At 41.4% G+C, this 27,540-nt stretch overlaps 1 protein-coding gene across 1 annotated transcript in view; it reads right to left on the bottom strand.

Annotated features, from left to right (window-relative positions):
- Nucleotides 1-4,061: 4,061 nt before the first annotated feature.
- The window catches only part of elfn1a (extracellular leucine-rich repeat and fibronectin type III domain containing 1a), a 64,705-nt gene continuing 41,226 nt past the window's right edge, over nucleotides 4,062-27,540 (bottom strand). Inside the window, 3 exon segments of the mRNA XM_029438645.1 lie at nucleotides 4,062-6,679; nucleotides 6,681-9,011; nucleotides 25,227-25,316. Coding sequence (XP_029294505.1) covers nucleotides 6,263-6,679; nucleotides 6,681-8,633 — 2,370 coding nt within the window. The 5' untranslated portion in view covers nucleotides 8,634-9,011; nucleotides 25,227-25,316 and the 3' untranslated portion in view covers nucleotides 4,062-6,262.

The following is a 27,540-nucleotide window of genomic DNA, read 5'->3' as shown; positions in this document are numbered from 1 at the left end:
ATGCATCGAGGCCTTTTTCATTGCACAGCAGGAAAAGCACAGGTATCAGTGCTAACGTTAAAGATGGCTGTGTTCTATTCAAAGCCATGATGGTGTGACAGAGAGCCAGCATGCACAATACCCCACCAAGCTGAACTGTGCCCTTATTCATTTCATTGTTCACTCCATGTCAAAAGGCCAATTTAAAGAAATGACTTACCTTTTTCCGAAGTAGATTCCCAGTCTTTAATACGGGAACAATAGTTAACCTGCTCCGTTAAATGGGTTGACAGGAAATGAACTGATCCAGCTTATTGTAAGAGTGTTCAAAAGAGTCCTCACCTCTGAATTGAGAGGTAAGCAAATTCATAAAGCTACAAGGAGGAAATAATTAAAGCCTAAAAGCTTTTTATCTTCCACAAGAACGGAAGCATTGATTTTCTTCTCGTTTGTACTCCGCTATGATCAGAGGAGTCTTTGTTTGGATGGGAGGAAAAAAAAAAGATAAGGACAGGGGAAGAGACAGGCAGGCTCATTATCGCCAGAAGCAAAAAGTTGCGGGAACAAAAGTCACGTGACCCGTGTGGGCACATGTCTTATATTTTCTAGTGTGTGAAGACTCTTTGATTTGCTCTCACTTTCATATCGTAATGAGCCGTTCGGTGTCTCCTGCTCCAACATGTAATGTGCTCGGCAGTTCCTCTTCTCTTCCCTGCCGGTAGTGTTGACTGGTGGTCCCCGTGACCTGCCTCTGCACAGCCCTCATTTGAAGGATCATCCACTTGTTCTGCTCGGCGATCACTGGAGCTCTCGTCTGGAGCTGCCGTGCCGTGTATTAATGAGCGGGGCCTGGGTCTTTCTGCCTCCTTGGAATAATCCATCAGCATAAATCTAGAGTGAGGAGTTTCAGCCCCATCACCATGAAGGTGCTCGTAGATCACAGGCTTCAACTCCCCTTGGTAAAGATATGAAAGATTCATTTATAATGCTGTTTCTTGGGGAATAAGCCACCGCACAAGCATTTAGCTACATGTGATAATGCTGGAATAGAAACTGAAATATGATTTAATTTATAATAATAATAATAATAGATCACAATAGATGAATAAGAATTTGAAGTTTAATTGTCAAGGTGTGTTTTGATCAACGTTGATGCTGGGAATGCTATTAGCTTGTTTGATCACCCTCCAAAGCAGCTTTATACGAGTTCGATCTGGTAATTACTCCAGCTATTTGAGCTTTGATCTCCGTGCAGATCTCATTTTATAGCCCGCTGTAGATTCTCTGTTCTTCACAGCTGATCATCCCTATCCAATTAGACATTGGATTTGACAAGAGCAGAGAAAGTTTTTGGTGTTTCCTCTCCTCAAACTAAACTCTGGGCTTTAGTCATGCTCTGCTGACAGCTGATTAATGCACCGTGTGTGTGCCGTGCCCAGGGATAGAGGGTCTCCATCGCTAAACTTTGCTGAAAGGATGACAGGCAGGGTGTTACTGTGCAATTGTTCTTTACCGGGAAAGGTTTTCTTTGAAAGATGTCATGAAATGAAAGTAATATTTGTGGCTTGTCTTCCACCTGGACATCAGCTTTTCACAAAGTTGCTCTTCCAGGAAAGAAAAAACCAGAAACGGAATTCTGTCTGAGGATTAGGGTTGATCTTTTTTTAATTTTTAATTTTTTGTTATCATCTAGCTGATGTGCTCTGTCCCCTAAAATATGTGTTTGTTCAGGACCAACATAAACTCCTGGGTAAAGCCTCTGTGATCAGTTTCCTCTCGTTCATTATTCCCCACATGACAAACACTCGGCAGGTTATTCGATGGAGAGGGAATTTGGGACATGTGTGTTGAAAGCCCATTACAGGGCTCCCTCCGTTTGATAATTCATACTGCGTGTCGACTGCGCTGCTGTTTTCAAAGCGAGACAGCAGAGTCACCCAACCATTCATGCTTCACAAGTCAAGTCCAGTCTTAAGTATTTTAATTTGCTCTAAAAATGATAGATTTAGATGGAAGACATATCTGCTGGCCCTGTTCCAAGCTAATGTCAGCATGCTCACTAGGGAAGTTGATAATTAACCGTTAAATCGTCGGCTATCGGTTAGAAAATAAAACTAATTTTGCATATCAAATGCTCACATGCTAACGTCAATGTTAGCATTTAGCTCAACAGAGCTGCTTGAGAAGCGGCTGTGTAAGTGAGTTTCGGACACTTGCTAATCATCAGCGTAATCAGGTAATTATTGCATCTATACACATTGTATTGTGAGATTGTTAACATAAAGTAGTGCACATGCCATCCACAGTACTTTCTTTTGCGCCATTGTGGATATTTTTTATGGCACGGATGAATTTACACACCCAGAATTCAGAATTCAAAGTAGAGGTCGATCCAGCTTTGCCTCTGACACACACAGATTAAGTGAGGAGTGTCCAGTTGAGTCTGTGTGTAGATTCTGCCTTAATGCGAACTGTGTTGTGCAGTGATGTGAGGAACAACAACAACAAATCAAAGTCCACGACTTCCACAGTCTCACTCCTTCATTTCCCTGCAGGCAAGCCAAACAAGCACATTGCAATAGAAAGGCAGCACTGTAAACACACTATTGATGGCTGAGGTGAGTCAAGCAAAGTAAAGCAATATGGTTATTGCTTTGAAAAGGATAGACTCCTTTTAGTGTCACGTACAGAACTGCTGTTGTTCATCCAGAGAATTAGAATTGTCTGTGGTTTGTTGAGGAGAGAAAGCGTAAGTGAACTGAGTGAGACAGGTGGACGTTACCACGAACACAGCCCTGACCCGCTCCTGTGCTTCTGAATGCAGTGGACGTGAACCTTGACTTGTTTACTCGCGTGTACTAATCAGCAGCCTCTGCAGATATTTACTGTTATGCTTCCAGAAAGCAGAAATATGACGAGCAACGCATAGAATCTTCAATATTGTGAATCTGACTCTGTGAATGTGCTGCAATCTTTGCTTTTAGTCAAAGGTGGGAGTAACGACAAGGAAGCTTTTTACTTTCTGTCATAGTTGCAACCGTGGCAGAGCTCCCGCGACACGCGGCGACATTGTGTTATGTTCTCTTAAGGCTACTTTGAGTGGAGGAAAAGGTATTTCTGCACCTTTTCTCCCCGTGTGATGAGTGTAATCATGCAATACTGTCAAAGGTTTTGCACTGGAGATGTCACCACCAAACTGCACCACATTGTCCAGTTATTTACTGCAACAAGAAACATACACAACTAAACAACCTGGGATACGAAGATCCAAGGTTTACTGTCCTTACATCACATTAAATCGAGGTGTAGACAAGGAAACGCGCCTGCTGGTTGAAGCCTGGCAGACGTTATATATATTTATAGGCCCATTATAGCACATGTGATGTCATGATGAGCCATAAAATCACAACTGTGTGGGATTAAAGAGATCCACCTGCAAAGTCTCACTCAGTGTGCGCTGCAGAAAATGGGGTTTAATTACTGAAGAACAAGTTAAAGTTCATACTTAGGTCATAGGTTCCTTCTATAGTGTAGATGTTTTAATTTAGATTACGAAGCCCCTTGATGCATAAATTATATAAATATTAATGAGGGAAAATGGCAGGCAGGTCTTGGCACCTTTATTTGTGTCAAAGGGCGGGCTTTTCCTGAAATAAGGGGGATGTTTAACTAATTATACTTTGCTTAAGTATAGCTGCATTTGGCTCCCTGCAGCCTGACGGAGGCTGGCGGAGGAATACAGCTGCGAGGCGGTAATTCTTGTTCAACTGAAAAATGTATCTTGGTGACAATTCTTTAAAAATAAACACAAATTTAAGGGATCCGTGTCAAGTTTGTTAAAAAAGAAATGTTGGTAGATAATAAATTAGTAATGAGTCTCCTAAAAAATTCCAGTATCGCTCGGGTAAAGAAATAGTCCCGGCTCATAAATAGCAAACGTTCATATCACGGAGCCAGAAGACATTTCCACACCGGCGGTCGCGACGGAGCGCGAGGATGACGTCACAGTCCTTTTGGTTGGTGGCCGTTAGAGGAGCCTGCAAGTGATTCTGGCCAGAAGTCATAATAAAGATGCTGCTGTATACCATATATGCACCTTTAACTTTATTTCACAGTACTTTGTCTGAAAGCAGATAACATAGTAATAAGAAATAAAATAAAATAAACACATTTTTTGTGCTCTTGTTTGTTTTTGATGCACTTGAACAACAACGTTGATCGTTCTAAAGGTTTTATCAACACTCTTATTAGACACAGAAGTGCTACAATATGCAGTATAAAAAACATGTTGCTAAATAGCTAAATGAACTAGAAACCTGACAGCTCTCAGAAGATACTGAAATGCTTTTATAAAAATAACAACAAATGGAGACTTGTCAACAGTATCAACATTGAAATGAAACAAAAAGGAAATTTACACTTGTACACATATCCCAAAATCTTAAGGCGGTTGAAATATTAAGTCAGACAACCAAGTTAACACTTTATAAGGTGCTTACGTAACACATTCACATCAGGCTCATGAATGCTTTATTTCACATCAATGAATAATATCAGCGTCATGACACACTTGCATGAAATGGCATTATGAAAACATATAAACGAGTTAACTAACGCCAGTTACTATATACTTACACGTCTGTCCTGCTGTTCATTCGTGGATATTTAACTGTTAATCGACGGATTTGAGGCTTAATTGCTTCACGTCAAAGAGCTGTCCATTACTTTTTAATAAACCGTTGTCCTACATCGACTGCAGTTGAAATACACATGTATGGCTCACACATGAATATGCAATAAATCATCATGAGCCTGTTCGGAATAAGTCGTGTAAACATCTTGTAAAGAAAAAAGCGTTAATATTTACTCAAAAAATTTCATGATATACAAATTCACAGCCAGTAAGTCAGAGGATTCAGTTTCACATTCTCAAATTTTACTCTAGCACGTTGATATTCGTCTGGTACGTAGCTTTCATAATATACAAAAAGATTGAACAGCCTAAGCAGTTAGAAATAAAATGAAACCTCTCCGCAAGCAACAAGGCCCATCCGAACATCAAACTACTTTCCTGCATTTATCGGATCAGACATTATGCAATATAATACACTGGAAGAAATATTAAAGCAAAGGAAAAAACACAGTCGTTAACAGCGTTAAATAAATATGTTCTTACATAAAAGCTGCCATAGAGAGATCAGAATATGTATCTGTTACATTCATCCACCGGGCTCTCCTGCAGGGAACAACAGGAAGTGCAGCGGCCTTCCCTTCAAAATGTTAGTGATTAAGAGTTGGCTTTCAATACCATATCCTGTAAGTGGATACTATTGTTTCCCAATGATTTCACTTAGTAACTGATACAATAAAAAGGAACAAAGTCAACATGGACCTACTACTGGATGTTGTTTCGATTCCCAGACCGTGCAGAAACATTGTAAACATTTCAGCTTCTTCTACTTTGGTTCTAAAGATACAAATGGCGGTTCACGAACGTGGTGATTGAGACCTTCATCACAGCTTGAAAGTCGCTGCATCTTGTCTGTATGAAGTCAGATTCCATGCAGTGAACACTGCGTCGTGTGAGAACGGGGACATTAAAACTGAATTGTCTGTATCTTTTTTTTTTAAATCCATGTAAAAGCTTTTTAAAAAGAAGGAAAGAATAACAAAAAAACAGGCGGTGACGGTTAAAATGACAAATGTTCCGACAGGTTTAAAGTGGCCGTTGTTCAGCAACAAGTTACTCTAAATGAACAGCGCTCCATTTAATAAACCGGATTCATCCACTAATACTTATCCATTTACACAGCAAACATTGCAAATATAGATACCCATATCTGTACATAGATTTGTTGAATTAAATATATGCAGGGAGGGAAGAAACAAAAGTTCTTTTTGAATGAAGGGTCCGGATAGTTCCTCAAAAAATCTTGAGATTTCAGTAGACATATCTTCATATAGTAGTTTCATATTACACAACAGCAAATCCACTGTCACAGGACTTGGCCATGCGATACCCAAAAACCTATAATCCATTGTAACATATATATTATTAATTTGCAATATATTTTCTCTTTAATAGATAAAAGTTTTCCCCATGAATGCTTTACATAATATGACAAATTTAAAGACCCCTTTTTCTTCACAGTCAAAAGAGAATGTGGTACACGTGAGTGAGTAGTTAATTATAATATGGAAGTATCCATTGATTCAACTGTCAGATGAGGTTCTTGTGTCATTTCTGCAATGTGTGGTCCATTTTTAAAAACACCTAAAGAGGTTATGATTTCTGTTGGGATGATACACCTTTCCAGTAGTCTAAAATATCATGCAGGTCCTCATCCTTTGCAAACTGGACTTTCTTACGCAGCGCATGACCCGCGGCCATGTACTCCTCATCTTTGTTCCGTTTCCGGTTGAATTTGAACCGCTCCCAGATGCTGTGTGAAGGTTTGCAGTAGTATTCGGGACTGGAGGAGTAGCTTAGATTGTGATACTGAGATGACAGCTGGGAATATGCTAAGTCTCTGGTGCGGGAGTGAGTGAGAGGCTCCAACATTGAGGACTTGTGGCCGTCGGGTCTTTCAAGCTCCTCTATCTGAGCGTCGGGATACGAGTGCCGGTGGTCGCTGTACTGACGGATCTTCTCGGCCTCGGCCCTCAGGATGGCGGCAGCAGGCGTTACAGTGAGGAGGGATCTCTCCTGTCGGGGAGGTTTTCTCTATGTACTTGGACTCAGAGCGATAAGGCCTTGGGCTTCGCATGGGCCCTCCTGTGGCAGTGCTGGGCCTCTTTGGCGAGACATCAGAACTCCGATGCCTCTGCAGAGAGTGGTGATAGCTGTCTGTATACACCGGGGTCAGAAGGCCAGATTTATTCTGTGGGTGGTCTGATAATAGTACGAGCTGGGGCTCTGCATTGGACACTACTCCAGATTTCCCTTGAAACGAGGTGGATTCTGACTTTAGAGCATCTATACAGTTGTTAATAATCTGATTGACTTTATCCACCTCTTTTGCAATGGTTGAAATCTCTGCCACCGACCCCTGGCTGTTCCCAGCCATTCCCATGTCACACTCCCTGCGTTCATGGTGGTCCATGTTCCGCACCTCCATGTAATTTCCCTTCATCATTTTAGGAGTATCACTTATCTCTTGAAATTTGTACTGCTCCATTTCAGCAGCAGATGGTAAGTATGGCATACGTGCCATGCTATCCCCGGCCAACAGCTGCTTCTGCGACATTCGAGAAATAGTCGCCCCCTCCAGTTCTTGTCCGTATTTGAGCTCTATTATATTTTTCTTCAGGCTTCCTGCTTTTTTGTGCTTTTCATCTTGCCGACGCTTTTTTCGCAAGCAATAGTAGACCACACCCAGAAAAATGACCATGCTAAAGAGGCAGCCCAAAATTGTCATAATGTAGTGAGTAGCAGTTGCATTGTTCACAGCTCTATCCTTTCCATTCCAAGGGCCAGTAGTGATTGTCAGACAAGTGTGGTTGTGTCTAAGAGAATTACGTATCGAAGCGACACAGTATGTGTAGTTAGTGTGGGGTTTAAGGGTTTTTAGTTCAATGTCCTCCTTTATATCTTTCAGGTTTTGAATATCTGTGAAAAAGCTGTTGTTGTACAGAACCAGGATGTACATCTTCTTGTAGGGGTGAGGAATCTGAACCGTGATGGTGGCCCCAGTATTCGATACTTGCTTCAGTTTCATCACAGGGTTTACTTCCACGTCATTGTAGGCTGTACTGATGGTGATGTCTTCTGGTTCTGTGCCTGAGGGACAATCTTCCAGCCCACAGAGTGTTGAGTCCGGTGGGGGTGTCGTGGATTCAGTGGGCACAGCAATAAATGGTGTCACGTAGTCGTCAGTACACACTGTGGTGAGCATGTGAAGCGCATTTCGTTGTGTTGGATTGGTTGGATTCTGGCTCAATAAATTATAACCAGAGACGCCAGGTGGGGAGTCGCAGACCATCCGCTCATTTGTCCTGTTGGGGAAAACTGAGAGCCATTTGACAAAACCAAGTAATTCACACGAGCAGTTGAAAGGGTTGGTGTACAGCTCGCAGGTGGTCAGTTTGGTCAAACTGGTAAACGTGGACCCGTCTAACTGCTGGATTCTGTTCATGGAGAGGTCAATGTTCTCAATGTTGGGGCATTCCCAAAAGGCATTGGGTGTCACAGTCTCAATCAGGTTTGCCTGGAGGTAGAGGTACTGCAGCTTTCCTAAACCCCTTAGGATCCCCTCTGTCAGGTTCCGCATCTTGTTGAAGCCCATTTGAAGAACTTGTAAATTAAACTGAGCAGAAAAGGCCCCGTCCTCTATGTAGGAGATATCATTCTTCGTCATGTTCAGGTAGGTCAAGTTGGCAAAGCGACTAAGGGCAGAATATTGGATGCTCTTGATTTTGTTTTCATTCAGACGAAGGTCCACAATGGTGCTGTTGATATGCTGTGGGATGGCCTCGTAAGGTGGTTGGTTTTGGCTACAAATCGCAAGCCACACAAAGCCCTTTTCACCCTCAATTAACCAGCAGTCTCCACTGACTCTGCCAATATGAGTCAAATATACAATGGTTACAGACCAAAACAAGGCACTCATCACCATGCCTAAGCCGCAGGCCATTGGTGCTTCTCTGAGAGTCATGCGCAGGGCCAAAGAAATGAGAGGAGGGCGATAGCGCTGTGGTTTCAGTGCAGCTGGGACGATCCTGTTGAGAGATCAGCTGTATGCTTAACTGTTCTCCGGGCCAGAAACAATCCTTTTATTTGTCTCCTCCTCATTGATGGATGGTATTGTCCCCATGTGCCAATCAGAAGAATGTTGAGAATCTGCCCTTACACAGAGTTTCTTTCATGGAGGTTTGCCTGCAGTGAACTCGTGGTGATGCTTAAAAGAGATTTTACCGCCTCAGGTTGGCTTGTGCTTTTCTCCTTAGAGGTTAACATCATTAAATGGTCTCATCTTTTTTTTTTTGCCACTGTCTTCCTTTCTGTGTCTCTTTCATGTGCACGGAGGAATAGCCTGCAAAACACAAGAACACATGGTCGACATTAATTACATTTTTATCAAGATAATAAATGCACATTTTTTGCATATGTTGTTATTAAAATTCTGCATTCAAAGCACAGGATTCATGTTTACTGCATGCCCTTGTTGTTCATGCCCCACCAATTATTTTGTACATAATTTAAGAGGTGTTTTCAGTCCCTGTGGCAGACTGCAATTTAAGGAAACTGTTGGCCAATTACCACTTGACAGGTCGGGGAAAGCAGGGTCCCTGTTTTCACACCATTAACCTGAGGACTGTCAGAAGCAACTGAGGAAGGCCAATGTTAAGAAGCTGCATTAAATCAATTATACATGCATACATTAAAATCCTTCATAAACACGGAATCTACAAGAGAAAATAGGGGAATTGAGCACAAGGTGTGATTACTGGATCAACCTAAATTGAATTCAGATCGTTTGCAAAAGGAGACAAGCCATGGTAGTAAACAGCTCTTGCTATTTAATCTGCAGATGCCACTGTGGAAAGAAAGATATCCCCAAATGTTCTTTTCTTGATGCGTCTTGTTAACCTTGCTTCTCAAATACAAAATACAGCATCGGGCATGTTTAGAAAATGTTTTGCTTTTGAATACTTTATCTGGTTTTGCTTTTTTGTGCAATTTCATACAATAAGATAATACCAGTAAAGCTACTGTCACCACACATGATGGCTACTAAAATGTGCTGCAACAACAGCACAAGTAGTTCTCTTTAATGTCAGTTTCACAGGAATATCTATCACAGCTAATTTTAGCAAACTTTAGCCGCCCTGAACTACCTGTCATACCTGTATCATGCTTCCAACGGTGCGTTGTATTGCTTATGTGTTCAACGTTTAATTTGCAAAAGCAATGAATGTGCTATTTCGTCTTTCAAGTGACATAGTGTTGCTTCTTTCAGTAGATAGACTAATCTTACTATAGCCACTGAATCAGTCACTATCACAGCCTACATTACTGCATTTAATTGTTCAAGGGTCAAGGTACTGCAGCTGACATGGAAATGAAAAATATCCGATCATGCTGCGTGCTGTTCAGGTATGCGGTAATGCTTGACAGACTGCGATCACCGATAATGTGTCTTTTCAAGCAATTTGCTGAATAGATTTTTAAAATGCAGCAAGGTGATGTTTATTCTCCATCACAGGTTGAAATTCATGAAGTAGATAATAGAAAGAGCTATTTGTTTAAGTAGTTACGCACAGATTTATGTTGGGCAACCGCAGAACATTTTACTCCAGCCCACTCATTTGAGTGCATCAACCCAGAGAAATCTTCTCTTTTCGTTCACCGCTTCTTCCTCTGACACAGGACAACATGAGTAGCCTTCTGGGGGGGACACAGGGGGTGAGAAGATGCTTGTGTGTGTTAGAGGACATGGCTCTTCACAACAGGGATAATGTTAGAATAGAATAAATGTGACAGTTTATGGCAGAGAGAATATACTTCAAGTTGAAAACCCCACCTGCCATCGTGGACCTAAAGGCCATTCCCGCTGTCATTTGACCTTTTCCTGAGTTAAGTTTATCACATTACAATCACAGAGTTTTGTGCTTTCCCTCATGCATAGAGTTGGGGGTACACAAGTGTCTGCACTCAAATATAATTGCTAATTGTCCTCCTTGTTTGACCCCAAACACGATGGGTTCTGAGGCCAGTGCCTTGAGGAGCTGAATCCAGTCTGCATGTGTGTTCCAGACGGATACTGAGCTGAACGGCCTAATTGGGCTTCAATCTGAGCATCTTCTTGCACATTTTAAATCCCTTAAACACATTAACACAAACCTACAGTACATAAGAACCGCTCGCTTCATGTTACATTCAAATTATGTAAGAACTTTAACAGAATATTATTCATTTATTGCCATTGGGGAAACGAGCATTCCAGCTCTGAATAATCTCCCAGCTGTAAACACTGTTGTATGCTGATAAACTGATACATTGGGACATTGATAGTGTAATCAGAAGCTTTGTATTGTTTGTGTAGATTTGAGTCGGCCTAGAGGGGGAGATTATATGGGAATCTATAGCTCACAGTTTAGCCTTTCTGTCATTTATTCAACACATTTACTGTAAATGTGGAAGCTGGTGGTTCCCAGCATTCATTGACAATATGACTGAGACAAAGTTTACAATCGAGGTTATTCAAAAGGCACATAAAACTCAAATAAAGGGCACTCCATGTGAACACATGATCTGCAGTCGGGCTTGAGATGATCAAGTAAAAGCACTGGTCAGCTGTTCAAGTGCAGATAAAGAGGAGAGATGAATGCTGTGGTGGACACTGCATCGGGATGCCAAAGGCTGCCGTTACAAAACCACCTTCATGACGACAAAAGAGCAGCGGTGGAAGAGCGTTGAAGAAAAGAGCACTCTCGAAGCCCCTAGGAGGAAAGAGGTTCCAAATCAAATGTTCCATGAAATGAATATGAAAAAAAATACAGCTCTGCAGAATATCCAGCAAAGGCAAAGGATCTCTTAACGAAAAAAAACGTGCCTCGTTATTATTTCCCAGTCTCTGACCTTTTATTGCAAATAATGCACGGCAGAGACGGAGCTCGCCTGACCTGCTCTCCACCCGCTCACAGCGTGGCACTGGTGCAAAAAACCCTTCAGCGGCCAAATGGAAGTTTAAGTTAAACCGAGAAGTCTCCTCTCATTTACAATTCATTGGCTGTGTTTTGTTTGTCCACAGTGACTCACTCTGGTGAGCCTCTAACTGATTCATCGCCTCACCACTGAAAGCCATTGCATAAATTAGAGCCAGGCTAGTACCCTGTGTCAGGGTAAACACAAACACACACAGGAGTGCTTACAGTAATACGTGATACTGTAGATTTTGCATGTGGATTTAGAATTCAAACACTGTATCTTAACTCCTGCACTCAGTGAATCCACAGCATATGGCAACAAAAACAAAGCCTGCGGTGTTGAGTTGTAAACAAAGCACCCAACGACATTAAAAAATATTTTTTAGTGCTTTGGTTTCATGCAAATCCCATCATATTGTGTATGCAGATCTCAAAATGAGCCGACGGCGCACAGCGGGGTATGTTGCCTTATGAGATCTATTTGCCACCACAGACCCACTTTCCATAATGGCAGCAATCTGTATGGTCCAGTGCTAGCCCTGAGTGCAGCAGGCCAGAACACCCAAGGCATCAGAGCTGAGTATATTCCCCTATCAGACAGAGGCAGCCATTCCACAGTCTCTTTTCCATTTAGGCTTTATGCGGTGGGTAATGAAGGCTTTTCTTTTCCTTTTCCTCTTCTGTGGATAACCTATTGAAAGTCTGCTCTTGAAGAATGGTTCAAACACTGCCTTGTACATTTCTGTTCCAGTTGCTCAGGGCCTGTTCATACTTCACTTCTACTCAGTAAATCATTGGTTCTCTCTTTTTTATTTATGAATAAAGGCTACAAAACATCACAGCGGCGGATGTAAATGTACAGAAATAGAGGTCGATCTGTAATAGAAGGATTTCCTGAAGCTTGTACGGCAACTAAATTTGAGCAAAGAATCTCACTTTTTTTTCGAGTGATCACACAAGAGTTTGAATCTTGGTATGACCTTTTGGAAGGAGAGGACTGTGAGTTGTGGTAGTGACAGGTTGAATTGTACTCTAGGGGGAATCCATCAGCTGCAGTGGCTCTCTGTGATGGAGTCTTTAAACCTGAAGCAGGGAAGTCGCTCTCTCTCACACAGAGCCACATAAGTGCTGTTCCACCACAAGAGCCAGTGCTTCAAGGCAAACTTTGACACCAGCTCCAGAACGCCACATTGAGAAACTACTTTGCGTCCCTCGCCACAAACAGTCGTATATCGTCTGCAAACCAAGCAGACTGCACCTCTTCACCCTTTCTGGTTATCTCTGCCTCTCCGTCCCCTTCATACCCCGTGCATACTAAATCCACGTTTTTCTTTCCGAGTTCTACAATAGCGTGATATCACAGGATCCGTTTTTACAGTTTGAGGCGCAGCTTTTTCTTGTTTCTCCCTGTGAGTCCTATCTTGTTCTTTGTGATGGTGAAGGTGCTTGAATCTCAGAGGACCCTCTTTATCCATACCAATGACTGCCCTTTATTTGATGTCATTGAAAATGCATGCACTTCTTGTTTGGAAGAATGGAAAAAAAAGAAGAGTCGAGATTGGAAACCAGAAGTGGAGAATCAATTGGGTTTAAATGGAACTACTTCTCTTGGGGAAGGAAAACATTGTGCTCATTGAGGTACTGAATTGCTTTGGAGGGAAGGAGAAAGAGGGCACATATGCTTGGGTTATATCAGAGGATATTAAACTCATAAATTAATTACTCTGGGAAATATGCCGTGGAAATAATTGATGATCTTCATTGAGTACTGTTTTTTAAACGTTCAGCACTTTTTATTGCTTCAGTGATATACTTGCTGGAGATGATGAGTCTTTCTCAGTCGACAGGAGCTCAGCAAATGGAGTTTTTAGTTAGTATAACCCGACGTCTACAAGCGGCCGAAATGGGTTTTCTCAGACGGGTGGCTGGCGTCTCCCTTAGAGAGAGGGTGAGAAGCTCAGCCATCAGTGAGAGACTCAGAGTAGAGCCGCTGCTCCTTTACGTTGAAAGGAGCCAGTTGAGGTGGTTTGGGCATCTAGTAAGGAGCCACCTGGGCGCCTCCCTAGGGAGGTGTTCCAGGCACGTCCAGCTGGGAGGAGACCCCGGGGAAGACCCAGGACTCGGTGGAGAGATTGTATCTCCTCACTGGGAACGCCTCGGGATCCCCCAGTCGGAGCTGGAGGATGTGGCCCGGAGAAGGGAAGATTGGGGTTCCTTACTGGAGCTGCTGCCCCTGCGACCCGATCCCGGATAAGCGGTAGACGATGGATGGATGGATGGATGAATGAAACCCGACGTCTATGTGAGGAGTGTTGCATGCCACCTTCATGCACCGAACTTATTTGTTTTCCGGACAATTATTCCCTTATGACAACTGGAGTTGGAAGCGTTCAGTATTTATCTTAATATAACCTCCCAAGGCTGAAATAAAGTGTTACATGTGGTGATACGGTGTATTCGGAGTTATGTAATAAAGGCGATTTGAGAAGATTTGAAAACCCAAATTTCCTTTCCTGTTTGATTTACAGTGTTTGACTGATTCCCCACAATAAAGTGAAAACATTTCACACACATTGAAACCTGCAGTGAAGGATACACATCCAGCAGCGTCCATCATTCTTCTTGTTGCTCAGTCTTTGGCTGCTAAATGTGCAACCATGTTCACCAGCTAGTTGCTAAATGTGTCTGTACAAGAATTTCTACACTGAAAACAGCTGCACGCTAAGTACGAAATACAACACTTAGAGATAAACAGTAAAGTGGACAGCTAAACAATGACCCTAAACTCCGAGGATACAGGTTAAAGTTCGAGAGATCTCGTTTATGACGTCACATTGTTTTAATACATCGTTAACATTACTTTGATATAAGCGTAATTTCTTAAAGTGAACTTCCTCAGTTCCACCACAAGGGGGAGTCGCCGGAAAAATAAGCGCTAGTTGTAGTCGAGGCTTCGTCGTCTTTTTAAGAACATTTAAAAAATACGTTTTGTTGACGTTTGATGAATAAATATTGCACGTTTGGTCACTTTGCACTTGGAATATTCCCGAGTTTTGCTAACGCCTCGGTGTAAACAACGAGGCAAAATGGCGTCCTTACTTTTGGTATGCATCATCTCTGTACTGTAGCTCCATGAGATCTGTGCCTTAACACAACTGTTTAGCTGAGGTTTGTAGAGAAGGTATGCTAGCGTGAGTGAGCTCTTTGGTTAGCCACATTGTAAAATGGATTGCGGGAACATATTAATGTTAATGGTAAAAGACAGAATGTGTTTTTATAATGCATGTATACATGTTAATAGTTTATGTGCAGTAAATCAGTCAACGCAATATCATTAACGCTACTCATATAGAACATTGTGGCTTGTTAAAGCAGTATTGACTGAGTTGCAGTAGGACTTACCAGCAGTACTTGTAAGCTGTAAGTCATTAGTCATATAAGCGATGTATGTTGCAAATTAAAATAAAGAGACATTACTATAATTATTGAAGAAGCAAATCTAATATAATAAATAAACCTTTTATTTTTGTTATTTCTTCCAGTTTCCCAACATGAATAAAGTAGAAATAACATCTTCCCGCTGCCAATTAGTACGAGCCCCTGCTAATTAGCATCAGGACTCGGCAAGTATCGCTGAAGTTTGTGTTGATTTCAATTAACGCTTATTTTAAATTAGTGCTAAATGTCGAATAACGGATCCTCTTTGGATAATTGAGGCGTTGAGTGCAAAGGTCGGGAGGGAGGGATGTGCTCAGGCATCCTGAATGTGATACTGGTCTCTTGGAAAGTTGCACTCAGCCCACTTCCTACTTGGTATTCCACACAGGAGTCATACTTTGTAAAACTTTAAATGACTTACTGCCCTGCCGTCTCTTGTACATTCCCAATATCTCACTCTATTGTTCTTCATTGTATCAAGAGCACTCCAGCAGGCTCATGACCTAGTATGATTCAAGCTTAGACGAGAGCAAAAAATCTCATTACAAACTAAAAGCTCTACTTTTGGTGACACGTCTTATGTCAAGATAATAAGCCAGGAGAGTGGCTAAGAATCACACCGCCCTGATGGGAACGGATGCATCAGTGAAACCCTGAAGGAGAAATAAAGGTGAGAATTAAAGCAGAGAATTAAAGCACAATAGCTCAAAACAAGGAGGCCGAAGAGCGCATCCTGCTCAACCTTGCCCAGTTCTTTCTTTGAATGAATGCTGTGGTCTCTGCACTGTACCATATTCTATAACACAACCAGAACAGTTGAGCTCCACAGGATGCATACTGAACAGGGGAACAGGCAACTGGGCTATAGAGAGCATTTATCAAACGGACAGGAGCGAAGTAGAGTTTAATTTAATTCTGTATGTTTGAGAGTAAGATACAACTTGGAATAACACCTGAAGGTTTAAATGCAATTTTCCAGGCCATCAACTGACCATCAACTCGCTACGTTATTTTGGCCTCCGAGCCAAAGAGTCTGCCAGCGATGTCTCTAACTGCTGACTCATGACACGTCGAACTAAAGTGGGAGATGCTGTGCAGCCCTGAGCTCCACAGGATGTTATAGAAAACTCTGCATTCAGGCAGATTGATCAGTTTCAATGTCTTTATATGTATAATTGTATTAATATCTTATATTTAGAGAACTGATAAAATGCTGACAGAATCATGATAAGATTCGCTCTCCTTATCTTTATCAATTACCTCCATGCTGAGGCAAGATTTCCCCACCAATTAACCTTCAGGAAGTGACTGGAGCTAATTCAATTGTGCTGCGCTGCAGGACCGCGCTTCTGACTGACAGGTCAACCTGCCTCGGTGTCCTGATTGACAGCGGAGCGGCCATTCCTGCTGAATGTTTGTGTGACCCGAAGAGGATATTATCCCCCTTTGAGATTATCTCCACAGATAGTTTAACTCTATTCATCTTGAGGAGGTAGCTCGGCTTCCAGGGAACTTTTTACCTTTTTTATCTTCTTACCCTCATTCAGTCAGGGTCCACGTTTTAACCGTTTATTGCAGCACTATGCATTTTAGTTTGGAACAAATCTGAGGCATCTGACACAGACTGAAAGATTCACATTTAATGAATTGGGACTACCGGGGCATTTATAAGTAATCCAGGGTGAATTTAAGATGGTGCTGGTCAGTGAAAGCACTCAGCAGTACGAGCAACACACTCATGAAGCAGGAGATTCAACACATTACAGTTTATTATGTGAACGTGTGAGTAGGGACATCAGCTCATCGGTGATAATGACTTTGTGTTCTTCCCTGAACCAGGATGTGACAGTTGGTCAAAGAAAATAATCAATCGCGATCGCGAGGATGATAGAAGAATGGTGGAATGAAAGGAAACATGGCGGAGGCAAATGGAAACAACCACCTTGTGCCATCGCTGTGTTGTGAAATAAAACTGTCTCTGCCTTGAAAGGGAAGTTATTGTTTCCAACAGGGCACATTCTCCCAGGCTCAATAAGAGGCAGAGGATGCAACACAGCACGCGTACTTGACTATCACAGGAGTGAAAGATTATTTCGGTGCACCACAGAACATGAAGGGAAAGAGATCTCAACACGAGATGACAGGTGCACCACTGGGAGGACTTTTATCCCAGTAGGAGGATGCTGCAAATAAATGCTTTAAATGCTAATGGCCATTAGTTTAGATAAAAGGACATACAATGCTGCTGTTACAATGTGTCAGAATTTGCATTTTTATTGCTGTTGTCCGCTTGAATTTACCTCCACAAAGGGAAGAACATGGAACCTTTGCTTTGCTGATTTTGAGAAAAGCAATAAAATACTGCAGTTTGTATGCAGTAAACGGTGTTTTTTCCCACATACTTCCTCCCTGGCAGAGATTGTATTAGTATACATCATTCCCTATTTAAAGAAGCTGAAGCTTTTAATGAGGTATTTAACCGCAGGTTCCACCACCAGCGCGGAGAACACAAGTCGTCCATATAGAAACAACTGCTGCTGCCTCACAGATGCTCCTCATCCACGTTGCCTTTCACACGCGTCTTGTAAAGTACAAGGATGTCTAGTCAATAAATGTCTTCTGTGTCATAATCTGCTAAAGAGATGAGGCAGATGCAAATATCGCTCTACAACAAAGTGGAAAAGGTCATGCGACAGGATATATTACATGGTGGACGGACCTTATGTAATGCGATTAATCATTTTGCAGACGTTCTTTTACCGAGGCATTTAAGTGTTTATCTATATTTATGTTTGAGATATCATTTCATATATTTTATGTGTTATTGTTTCCATTCTCCCACTCGCTGGGATGTTTTTTCTGACACTTTCATTATATTCTTTGAATTGTTTATCTCCCTCTGTGGGTTAAACATGCCTGTCATCACATAACGCCTGCATTAGTTACTCTTTTCATCAACGCCGTCTTCCAATAGCCTTAACATCTACAGCACATCTAGAGCATAGGTCTTCAACAGGGGGTCCGCGACCCCCAGGGGGTCCACAGAGGTACTGCAGGGGATGTCGCAAAATAGTTTGTGGATAAAGCAAATTGTATAAAAATGAAACACATTCACATTCCCTCCGCTGTGTTTCGCGAAGGGTGGGACTTCGCTCCCGACACACACACATACAGTCAGAGACAGAGCGGAGGAAAGGAGAGGGGTGAACTAAAAGAAATTTGTATCCCCAACCCCAATAATATACAATATATACAGTAGGGGGTCCCTGCTCCACACTACACCAGTTTGGGGGTCTTTGGCCTGAAAAACGTTGAAGACCCTTGATCTCGAAGCCTCCCAGAAATATTCAATACAATGACTGAAATGTGGGCGTTTGTGTTTGCATATCTGACACACGGTAACCTCGCCCGTGTAGAAAGGATGTCACTGAACATCGAAGTCAGTGGTCTTTCTTCAGGATACAGCTGTGTGTGTTCAGGTGTCAGGACAAAACACACACATCCATTGATTTAATGGCTTCGTTCCCTCTCACCTGCTGAAGGTGAATTAATAGGTAAATGCAGCAAACCTTGATACACATGGATTCTGAGATGATAGATAAAAGAAACTTACACAGCATTATTGACTAATTTACTCGCATCCATCATACCGCACAGTATATTGTTTTTATTAAGTAGATTTATTACACATTAAAGACTCTCTGAGAGATTCTGTGTCAGGACTGTACCACAGAGCTGACACATTACCGCCCAGGTTGGACAGTCAGACACAGATACTAATCTATAATCCATTTGAGGAGCAGTTCTCAGCCGTAGTGCTATCCTTCTAAACAGATAAGGGAATAAAGAAGCGACGCACAACACACAAATCTATCCTGAAATGATGAGCTCACTCCCTGATAAATAGAAAATAATCAAACGTAGCAGGATACGATGGAAATGATTGATATGGACTTTTTACTGTCATTAAAAAGTGATGGGTGAAGTAACATCGTAGAAAGATTAAAAGATAATTAAATGAGTGGTTTACTGTGACAAAATGATGCTGTGATAGTTTTCTCATTTCAGCATCTCATATCCTGCAATCTTGTTATCGTTCAGACAAAGAAAACGTCTTCAGAACATCAGTCTCCGTGATTCAAAGAGCCACAGGAAGCTTCTGTACCTGAGACATTAGTTTTAGCTCCTTAATACGAACAGTGACTCGCAAAACATTTATTTAGGTAAGCTCATCGAATGTATTTCACCATATTTGATGAAGTCTTAAAAACAAAGCCTGCTGGATAATGTCTTTCAAATGAAATGAAAGGTAAATCAGATGCAGATGGCCAGAGATCCTTCTTTAAAGGTGCACGACCTTTGCTTTTTAATCCTCCTCTGTGGACGATAAACCAAAGCCTCAATTATCTCACGTCTTATTTCGGCGCACGCCTTTAAAAACCGTGTTTCTACACAACACGAGCATTAAACATGGAGTCTCTTTGTTGTATCGCCTCTGACGTCCGTCTGAATGAATGGCATGTAATAAGAGGGTAAAATTGGTTTGAGAAAAGTCCCCTGTCATGCTGAAAGGTGGCGCAGCACTTTATCAGTGATGTGGAAAAATACCATTAGGGAGTTTGTAATGAATGTCTGACAGCTGTCTGTCAAATCTGTGGAGCCCGTTTCTAAACGTTCATTCATTTTCTCCATGATTGCCTTTGTCATTGCTAAGTCGCAGTCTGGCTGCCAGTGCAATTAAAATAATGGAGATGACATTATAAAAACTAACCCGGCGTTAACTTGCTGTGTGACTTTAATGTGTGTTCCATAAAACAATCACTGGAGTCTCATTTTGACTTCTGCTCATGTATAGATGCATTGTGGGTCGTATGTTGTTGTTAACCTGCCCCTGATGTTCTGCGTCTGGAGACCCCAGACCAGCTTGAACTGCTCAAAGACGTATTTAAAATGATGTCATCACCTTAGAGTTAGATTTAAGGAAAAATGAATCGTTTATACTCGTGCTAAGCTCCGCGGGGCCACAGATAGCGCCCAAGCTAATGAAACGCTAGAGGGCGTACGAAGAAAACATTCTGAAGAAGAAGAGGAAGAAGTCACCTGCAACTGACTCCTCAAGGAGGAATCACGTTTATACAAATCTATATTATATTTGGACCCCAGCTGTAATTTATTTAATTATAAATACAACATTTCCATATGCTATAAGATTGGTGTTGATTGTATTTTAATAACATTCTGTTCATTTCTTTGCCTTTCTTTGCTGAACAAAATACACATTTGTCCATGCATAGCTCAAATAACACATACGTAATGAAACAATCCTTATTTGAACTCATGCTTTATGGTCATTTCTGTATTTTGCCTCCATCAAATATGCAAGCTCAGTTACTACTTGCAAATCTTTTTACATATTTGCTTTAATAAGTTCAGAACAAGAACTAAATATATGAATTACATCCACTCAAAGCAGTGGAGTCCGCTGTAGAGCTGCGATGTCGCAAAGATTTATTGATTAGTTGAAAGAAAGTAGAAAAACTGCACTTATAAATGTTTGTGTGCAGTTCAATGTTAAATTAGTTCAATAAAATAATAAAGGAAATGATTTAATTTGTTGTATTTTAGCGGTATACTGAAAGCAGCAGATTAACAGATACATTTTAATATCTGTTTATTTAGTGATATCGCTGATATTCAACCACTTTATCACATTTATTCCTCATATCATGCAGCCGTAGTCACAATAAGGAAGTGAAGCCAAAGTAGACAAAGCACAACGTTTAAGCATTTTAACTTTTCTATAGTTTAAACGTTTTATTTCATAAATAACACTGAAGATTTCACACTTACTGCAGAAAAAGGTACTTCTGATGAAAGCACAGGATGTTTACTGAAGACATGTTTGGTCTGATTTGGATCCGCTCGTCTTTCACGGGACAAAGCCTTTAATCTTACGGCAAAGGCCCAACAGAACCACTGAGGAGGCACAAAGTCAGATTTTCTTTTCTTCCCGCTTGAACACTAATGTAATTACATGAATCCCTAAGTGTAAACCCGACATTTAGCCCTTTGAATATGGATTGTGCTGCCATGGAGGGTGTGTTATGTTGCATCGATCTTGCCTAAAAGAAAATACAGGTTGGTCGTTTCGTCTCTATGTTTGACGTGCGAGTATCTAAGTCATTATTCAACTACATGAACCTACGCTATATTTACTACCAGTTGTTTCTCCGTCCTCAGAATTGATCTTGGACACCAGCAAACACGGCTGCAGCCAACAGGAAGCGTAACAAGCCGGAGTGTAATCGAGCGCAGAGGAAGGGTTAACACTCTTTGAGGATGGAGCCCAATAATTGCCTACCATACAGATGTTTTATAATCACTTATGCGACCAATTTAAAGCTCTCTTGGGATCCATGTCTCTCACAGGCTAATCCATGATGCTCTTTACGGTAATCCATTCAAATAACTCTTCTCTAGTGCCATCAATTAGGAATCCAGATTGACGGAGGAGCTGACACCAAACGGCTTGATGGGGATGAAGCTGCAGGAGAATGATCATCACGGTGATAAATAACTTTGTGATGTTCTCAATCCCACGTCGATGTTAATTCTGATTTTATGTGTAAAACTGAAAAACACAGAAGTGATGGAGGGATGAAAATCAGCGACAGACCGTCACATCCCATTTGCTTCAACGTTAACAGTTTCATCACTAGAGGCATATAGTATTCTTTATTTATAATAAAACATGGAGCCTCATGCAGCAAGAAGCACTCACATGAGCGGCTTCTGTCACCTGCCACTAAGGTTAGGTGACGTGACCCTTTATATCGTACCGCGGTAGACATATGTGGCAATGCCACTGCGGTAGCTAGTCTCGCGTGATCTCGTTATTCTCACGTGATCTTGCAATGTCGTAAATCCGACATATTGCCACCTCTAGGTGCCATGCACATGTGATTTAAGAGTATTTTTGTTATTTCCTTATACTACACGATTTACAAAATGATCCCGACATGTCGTATGAGTCATGAGCCTTTCCCCACAGACTTAAATATGATCCTGAAATTAAAATGTATAACTAAAAGAGACTTAATGCAAAATGAATATTCTGTTCATGGCTTGCATTTTTTACTGTCGTATTCCTGCAACTTATCCAGTACAGTCGTTGTTGCAGCGGCCTCCGGGTCTGAAACCTTTCTGTAACATTCCTTATTTTCGCTTTTTGGAAACAACATTTTAAGAGCATTAATTATAGTAATAATGAAATCACACACCTTCTCATGGACAGGTGGCACTTATCAAGCTAAAAGGAGCGAGCCTCACAGAGATGTCGGAGAAGAATGAGTGTTTCTTACAGCGGGCTGGACTTTCCCTGCTGTAGTACTCAGAGCACAACCTATATATATCAGTAAAGTAAAAGCACATATCTCTGCAGGGAAACGAGGAATTATGGGTCCCCTTAAAGAATATTGGTCTGGACACTCTTTTTTAAAAATCAAATAATTAAACTGGGAGTTTTGTGGTCCCTGTACAGCTCTGGGCTCGCACACTCATCACTAAGTTTCAGCAGCAGCTGCAGCAGCGGCACTACATCTTTACTTTTAATGACAGTGGTGTAAAACCTAGCTGCTACTCTTTCATGGGCTGCCATCCTTGGTTTAGGATGGCAATAAATAATAGGCTTGTTGTGCTCATATGCATAACGTGGTTTTATGTTTATACTCTAAGAATTGGTGTAGCAGGAATATTTCTGGACAGTTGGACACGAGAAAAAATCCTTTTGGCTGCGGTTGAAAGGCGACAAGGATTAAATCATTGAATTGATTTGAGCACTCAAACACATATTTTGTGTCCAATTGGGGGTTTTATTCTTGACGTCTGTCCAAACATGCCTTTCCTTATATGAGTGACAGGAATATATACAAAAGCTCATTGTGTCTCAACTTCTAAGTTTCATTACAAATGTGAAAATAGCTACTCCCATTTGAAACGAAAACAGAAAATTATATAAACATGAAAGAAATGCAGCAACGATACAATGAAGAGGATTTCTTTGGTGAGTGATGACAGGAAAACTAACTCAATATCCATTTAAATGCATTTTGTAAGATTTCATCCACTAAATGTCTTGTTGCAAGCTGCTTTAGATGGTGATACATGAAGCTCTGAACACATCATCTGCAGTGTGAGAAACTGTTTTCAAATGTTTTATTATTTCTACATCGCTTTGTTTCTGCAGCATGATTATTATTATCATTCTGGGGGCCTTTCCAATTTAATATTACATCTCTGTGTTTGGTGCTTTAATTGTTTTTGGCCACTGGGAAAGTTTATAACTACACTAAACGCCACAGGAGGTTGGGTTGGAACTTTGTGGTTTTTAAATCTTTACGGCAGCTGCAGCCAATGGAAATATTTACAAGTTGTATTTAAATCCATTAAGGACAAAGTGTGCTGCAGGGCGACATGTTCAAAGCTGCGGGACGTCACCATGCCAGAAGTCTAGTAGTCGATACCGATACCTGTGAAATGCTACGATTCTCGATACCCAACTCGAAATGTACTTAAACAACATTTTACAAGAACATTTGAACACATGATGATAATGTTATAAGTTACCTTTTGCCCAATACTATGTTTTACTGAATAGAGCTTGAATGCATCATAATGTTACTCAATGGAGCCAACTTCTCGCTAAATCTGGCGACTTTCCAAACCCTCTTGGCGACTTTGTTTTTGTCAAAAGCTACGAGCGACAAATCTAGAGACTTTTTATTTTGAGAAGTGATGGCCTCTTTTAATAAAAACAAGAATCCTCCTACAGCGTCCATTACAATTATATGCAAATTGCTGATTATGCAAATGAGGCGATGACGTCATTTAGCGACTTTTAGGACAGCCAATAGCTACTCTCCTTACTGAGGAGTTGGCAACACTGCTCCATTAATGTTGGCTGTTGACCAAGCAGGACTGTGCTGCCCTCTGGCTGCTAACTGCTAACGCTAACGCTAACGCTAACGCTAACGCTAACTCTAACTCCTCTTGCAGATTTCACGGATTTGTTATTCACAATGTAACATCAGGAAATAAAAAGGTGCATCCCTAAGGATGAGGAGGATCTCTTATTTTTCCTTCTTCTGCTACAATTAAGCAAACGGCAAGAGAAAAGTGTGAAATTTAGAAGACACTCTTCTTCTGCTGACTCGTGCTTTATTAAAGCCGTAGGGCACTCCCCCATCTGCTCTGCGTTACATGGCCGACCAGCTCAGTAACTCGTGAGTCAGTTAATAGAACATTTGTGAAGGTTATGAAAATGTATTCCATGAAAGTGAGTCAGTGATGATTTAAAACTCTGAAGGCACATCCCTTTTGTAAACGGCCTCTTTGCGCATTCTCTTTCTATCCCTGTGCGCACATCAGCCAATGAAATACTCATTTATTGCTCGGTGGAAAGAAAAAATGGCCGAACAAGACAAATGAAATGAAACAAACAGTTGTATCTTTAAAGACATTTAAAAGGATGGCATGTTGGGTAGTGTATGAAAGCTTTAATGTATTATTTATTTACTTATTTATGCCCGTATGCAGAACTATTAACTCTTTGGCAGAAGGATGGTGATAAACGTATTAAATTGACTGAAATTATTGATTTCTTTTTTGGTGTAGTTTTGCTCTTTTTCCCCCGACACATCATTATTGGGGCATTAAATTGTGATGGGTTTTAGTTATTTAAATGATTTCAAGTTTAATCAGTGAATAAATCATTGGAAAGACACATTAGATTCATTGGAGGAGAAATATAATTTTAACAAAATAATTGTTATGGAGGATAAAGTCATTTGCCTCTGATGAGGTGGGTTATTAAAAAAGAACTAAAAACAAACTCGACATTTATTGAAATGTATAGACATTTAATTTGAATTGTATGCACAGACTTAGATTTAAACAATGAAAAAATACAACCTATGAAAGAAGTGATATTCCGAGCGCTCTCAGGATGACATGTCCTTTGAGTAACTTGTCTTTGGCACTGTACTTGTCATGTGTATTGACCAGTGGATTAGCGATGGATTCTCTGTGATCCTCTTAGTGCGCGTTTGCTCAATGCAGCGCTGCAGTTGACTCAAAGCTACAAGCGAAATACTCGTACTTACCTCTGGAATCTAGGTTGAAGTCCTCCGTGTGAGAAAGCATCCCTGGTGTCCTTCAGCAGCGCAGATGTTCACTGGTTTCTCTTTTGAACTCTGAAAAACAAAATGGTAGAGAAAGATATTAATAAGGTTGTTTTTAAACAACATAGTACGAGTGACTGGATTTAATCTGTTGAGTACTTAACACTTTCAATAACATGCAGGTGTTGAAGCCGACATGTTGGATCCAACACATGCAGGCCAGTGTTACCAGTGGCATGTAATAAAAAGCTGCTTCTTCAGAGGATAACCTTCTTTTGGCATTGCCGTCTCCGAAATGAATTCAGCAGCATGCACGTACTTTCTTTTTTTTTTTCAAGAATCGGAACCACCTCATTAACCTTATCTAGCAAGCACAAGCTAATGAAAGCCTCTGTTTCAGTGTCCGGTCTTGCCAAAGTTAGTTTTACTAATTAATCAAACATCAGTCCGTCCCCCCCCCCCCCCCCTATCATCTTAATGACTCCCCGTAAAATGGATGAGAATGTGCTGCACACACAGCCCGAGGGAAATCTGCACGGGAACATCTTCATGCATTTTTATTGGACGTTAAAATAAAAGGGAAAAAGAAGCTTTGTGCTGGAGAGATTTTTGGCGTTCACTACAATAAGAGAAATGCAAATAAAACATGATGTCGTCATCTTTTATCCATGTTTCGTTGTTGCTTTTATGATTCTGTTTACCAAGTCATGCAAAGCTGCACTTTCCCCACCTATGTACAGTACATATTAATATCTGCATAAGACGAGCTGCAGATTACTGCTCAATCAGTATTCATATTACTCCTCTTGCTCCAATGAAGCAACTCTGTGTTCTCATGCCTGGTGATTCAGAGTGTATGACATGCCGTATCAGATGGAAAGCACCGGCAAAATTCAATCTCCAACAATCAGTAATGGAAATCTGCAAAATGGCTCGATTTTCAGTAAATGAGAGGACAATAGATAATGCAATTCAATTAGCTGCTAAGGCTGCTATTTGCATCCCAGTGAAAGGGGTGATAGTTTAAGTGGCCCAAGGCAGCTGCCTTTCAGCAAAGGCCCCGTGACAACACAAGAAGCAGCGGAACCAAGAGAAAGGGCGACTTTGGGAGTCTTCAGCAGTATTCTTTTAATTACTCATCATAATGACTCCATTTAGCTGTTCAATGACCCATTTACGGCATTGAACAGGGATGGGAAGCTCTCTGTCCTTGGCAGGGTCAGTCCTGCAGCTGCCCCTGCCTGCCATGCTTAAACCAATGGGAACGTTTCTTTCCCCCCCTAACAGGCTTTAACAGACAGGTTGCTCAAGAATTTTCCCTCCAAAACACGTTCGCACATGTTCACACGGACTCCATAAGATGATTCAAAGAACAGAGAATTATTGTGCATGAGAACACGCGGCACCCAAGTCAACTCCAGATGCACCAACACATCATCCAAGTCTGCTCTTACCCAGCTGAGCTGAAAGATCAATCCCACTTGATCATAAATCGGAGGCGTGTGGCCGGTTGTTAATTATCAGCATAGGTAGTGCTATCTAAACATTATGCAAGGGCAGGTGTTGTGCCGTGTGCAAATACTCTGGCACACGCCCAAGAGCAAAACAAGACTGTAGGAAGAAAAACTTCAGTAGTGAAGACAATGTACATTTAATTATATGATACATGCATTATTTTCCTTGCGTTAGACAGACAATGTGTGCTCTCGAACTAAATAGGTTAAAATCCCAGAAATTCAAGGTTTCTAACCAAATAAGAACAAAACATTTGTTTGTTTATGGTTTCCTGCATTAGGCCTGATGTGTCCTACATGCACAGTGACATGTTAGTAATGATTATGTAGAAACTGCTTTACTACAGTAACAACTTTATTCAGGGGGAGTCCATTGTTACATGTGACTTCACCTTAAATAGTGAAGCATTGTGATAATCTTTTACTGACCCTAAATACTAATGTAACGTGAATCTTTAATATCCTTTCTCTGGGAAGTACTGATTGTTTTACGGGGAGAAGTGGAGCAGTATGCACCCGACATGCTTTGCACAAGACATGATGTACGTGAGGAGGCGTCAGGTTGCAGCCCCGGAGGAGCGGCTGCAGGAGGGGGAAGAGTGGAGGTGGTGAGGAGAAACAGACCCCATATGTTCTTGAAGAGCTGCAGTTTCTGGCACGTCTCCAGCATGCTGACCCAGAGCATTGAGAGGTTGAGCACTGGCACCGATCTGACGGATTCCGCCCAGCTGCTGACGTGCAGAGGAGCGCGCATGGATATGAGGACAGAAATAGCTTGCTGG

This window comes from Cottoperca gobio, chromosome 8, assembly GCF_900634415.1.
Source record: "Cottoperca gobio chromosome 8, fCotGob3.1, whole genome shotgun sequence".
Lineage (NCBI taxonomy): Eukaryota > Metazoa > Chordata > Actinopteri > Perciformes > Bovichtidae > Cottoperca > Cottoperca gobio.
Note: the sequence above shows the minus strand (reverse complement) of the source record. Positions and strands in the feature narration are given on the sequence as shown.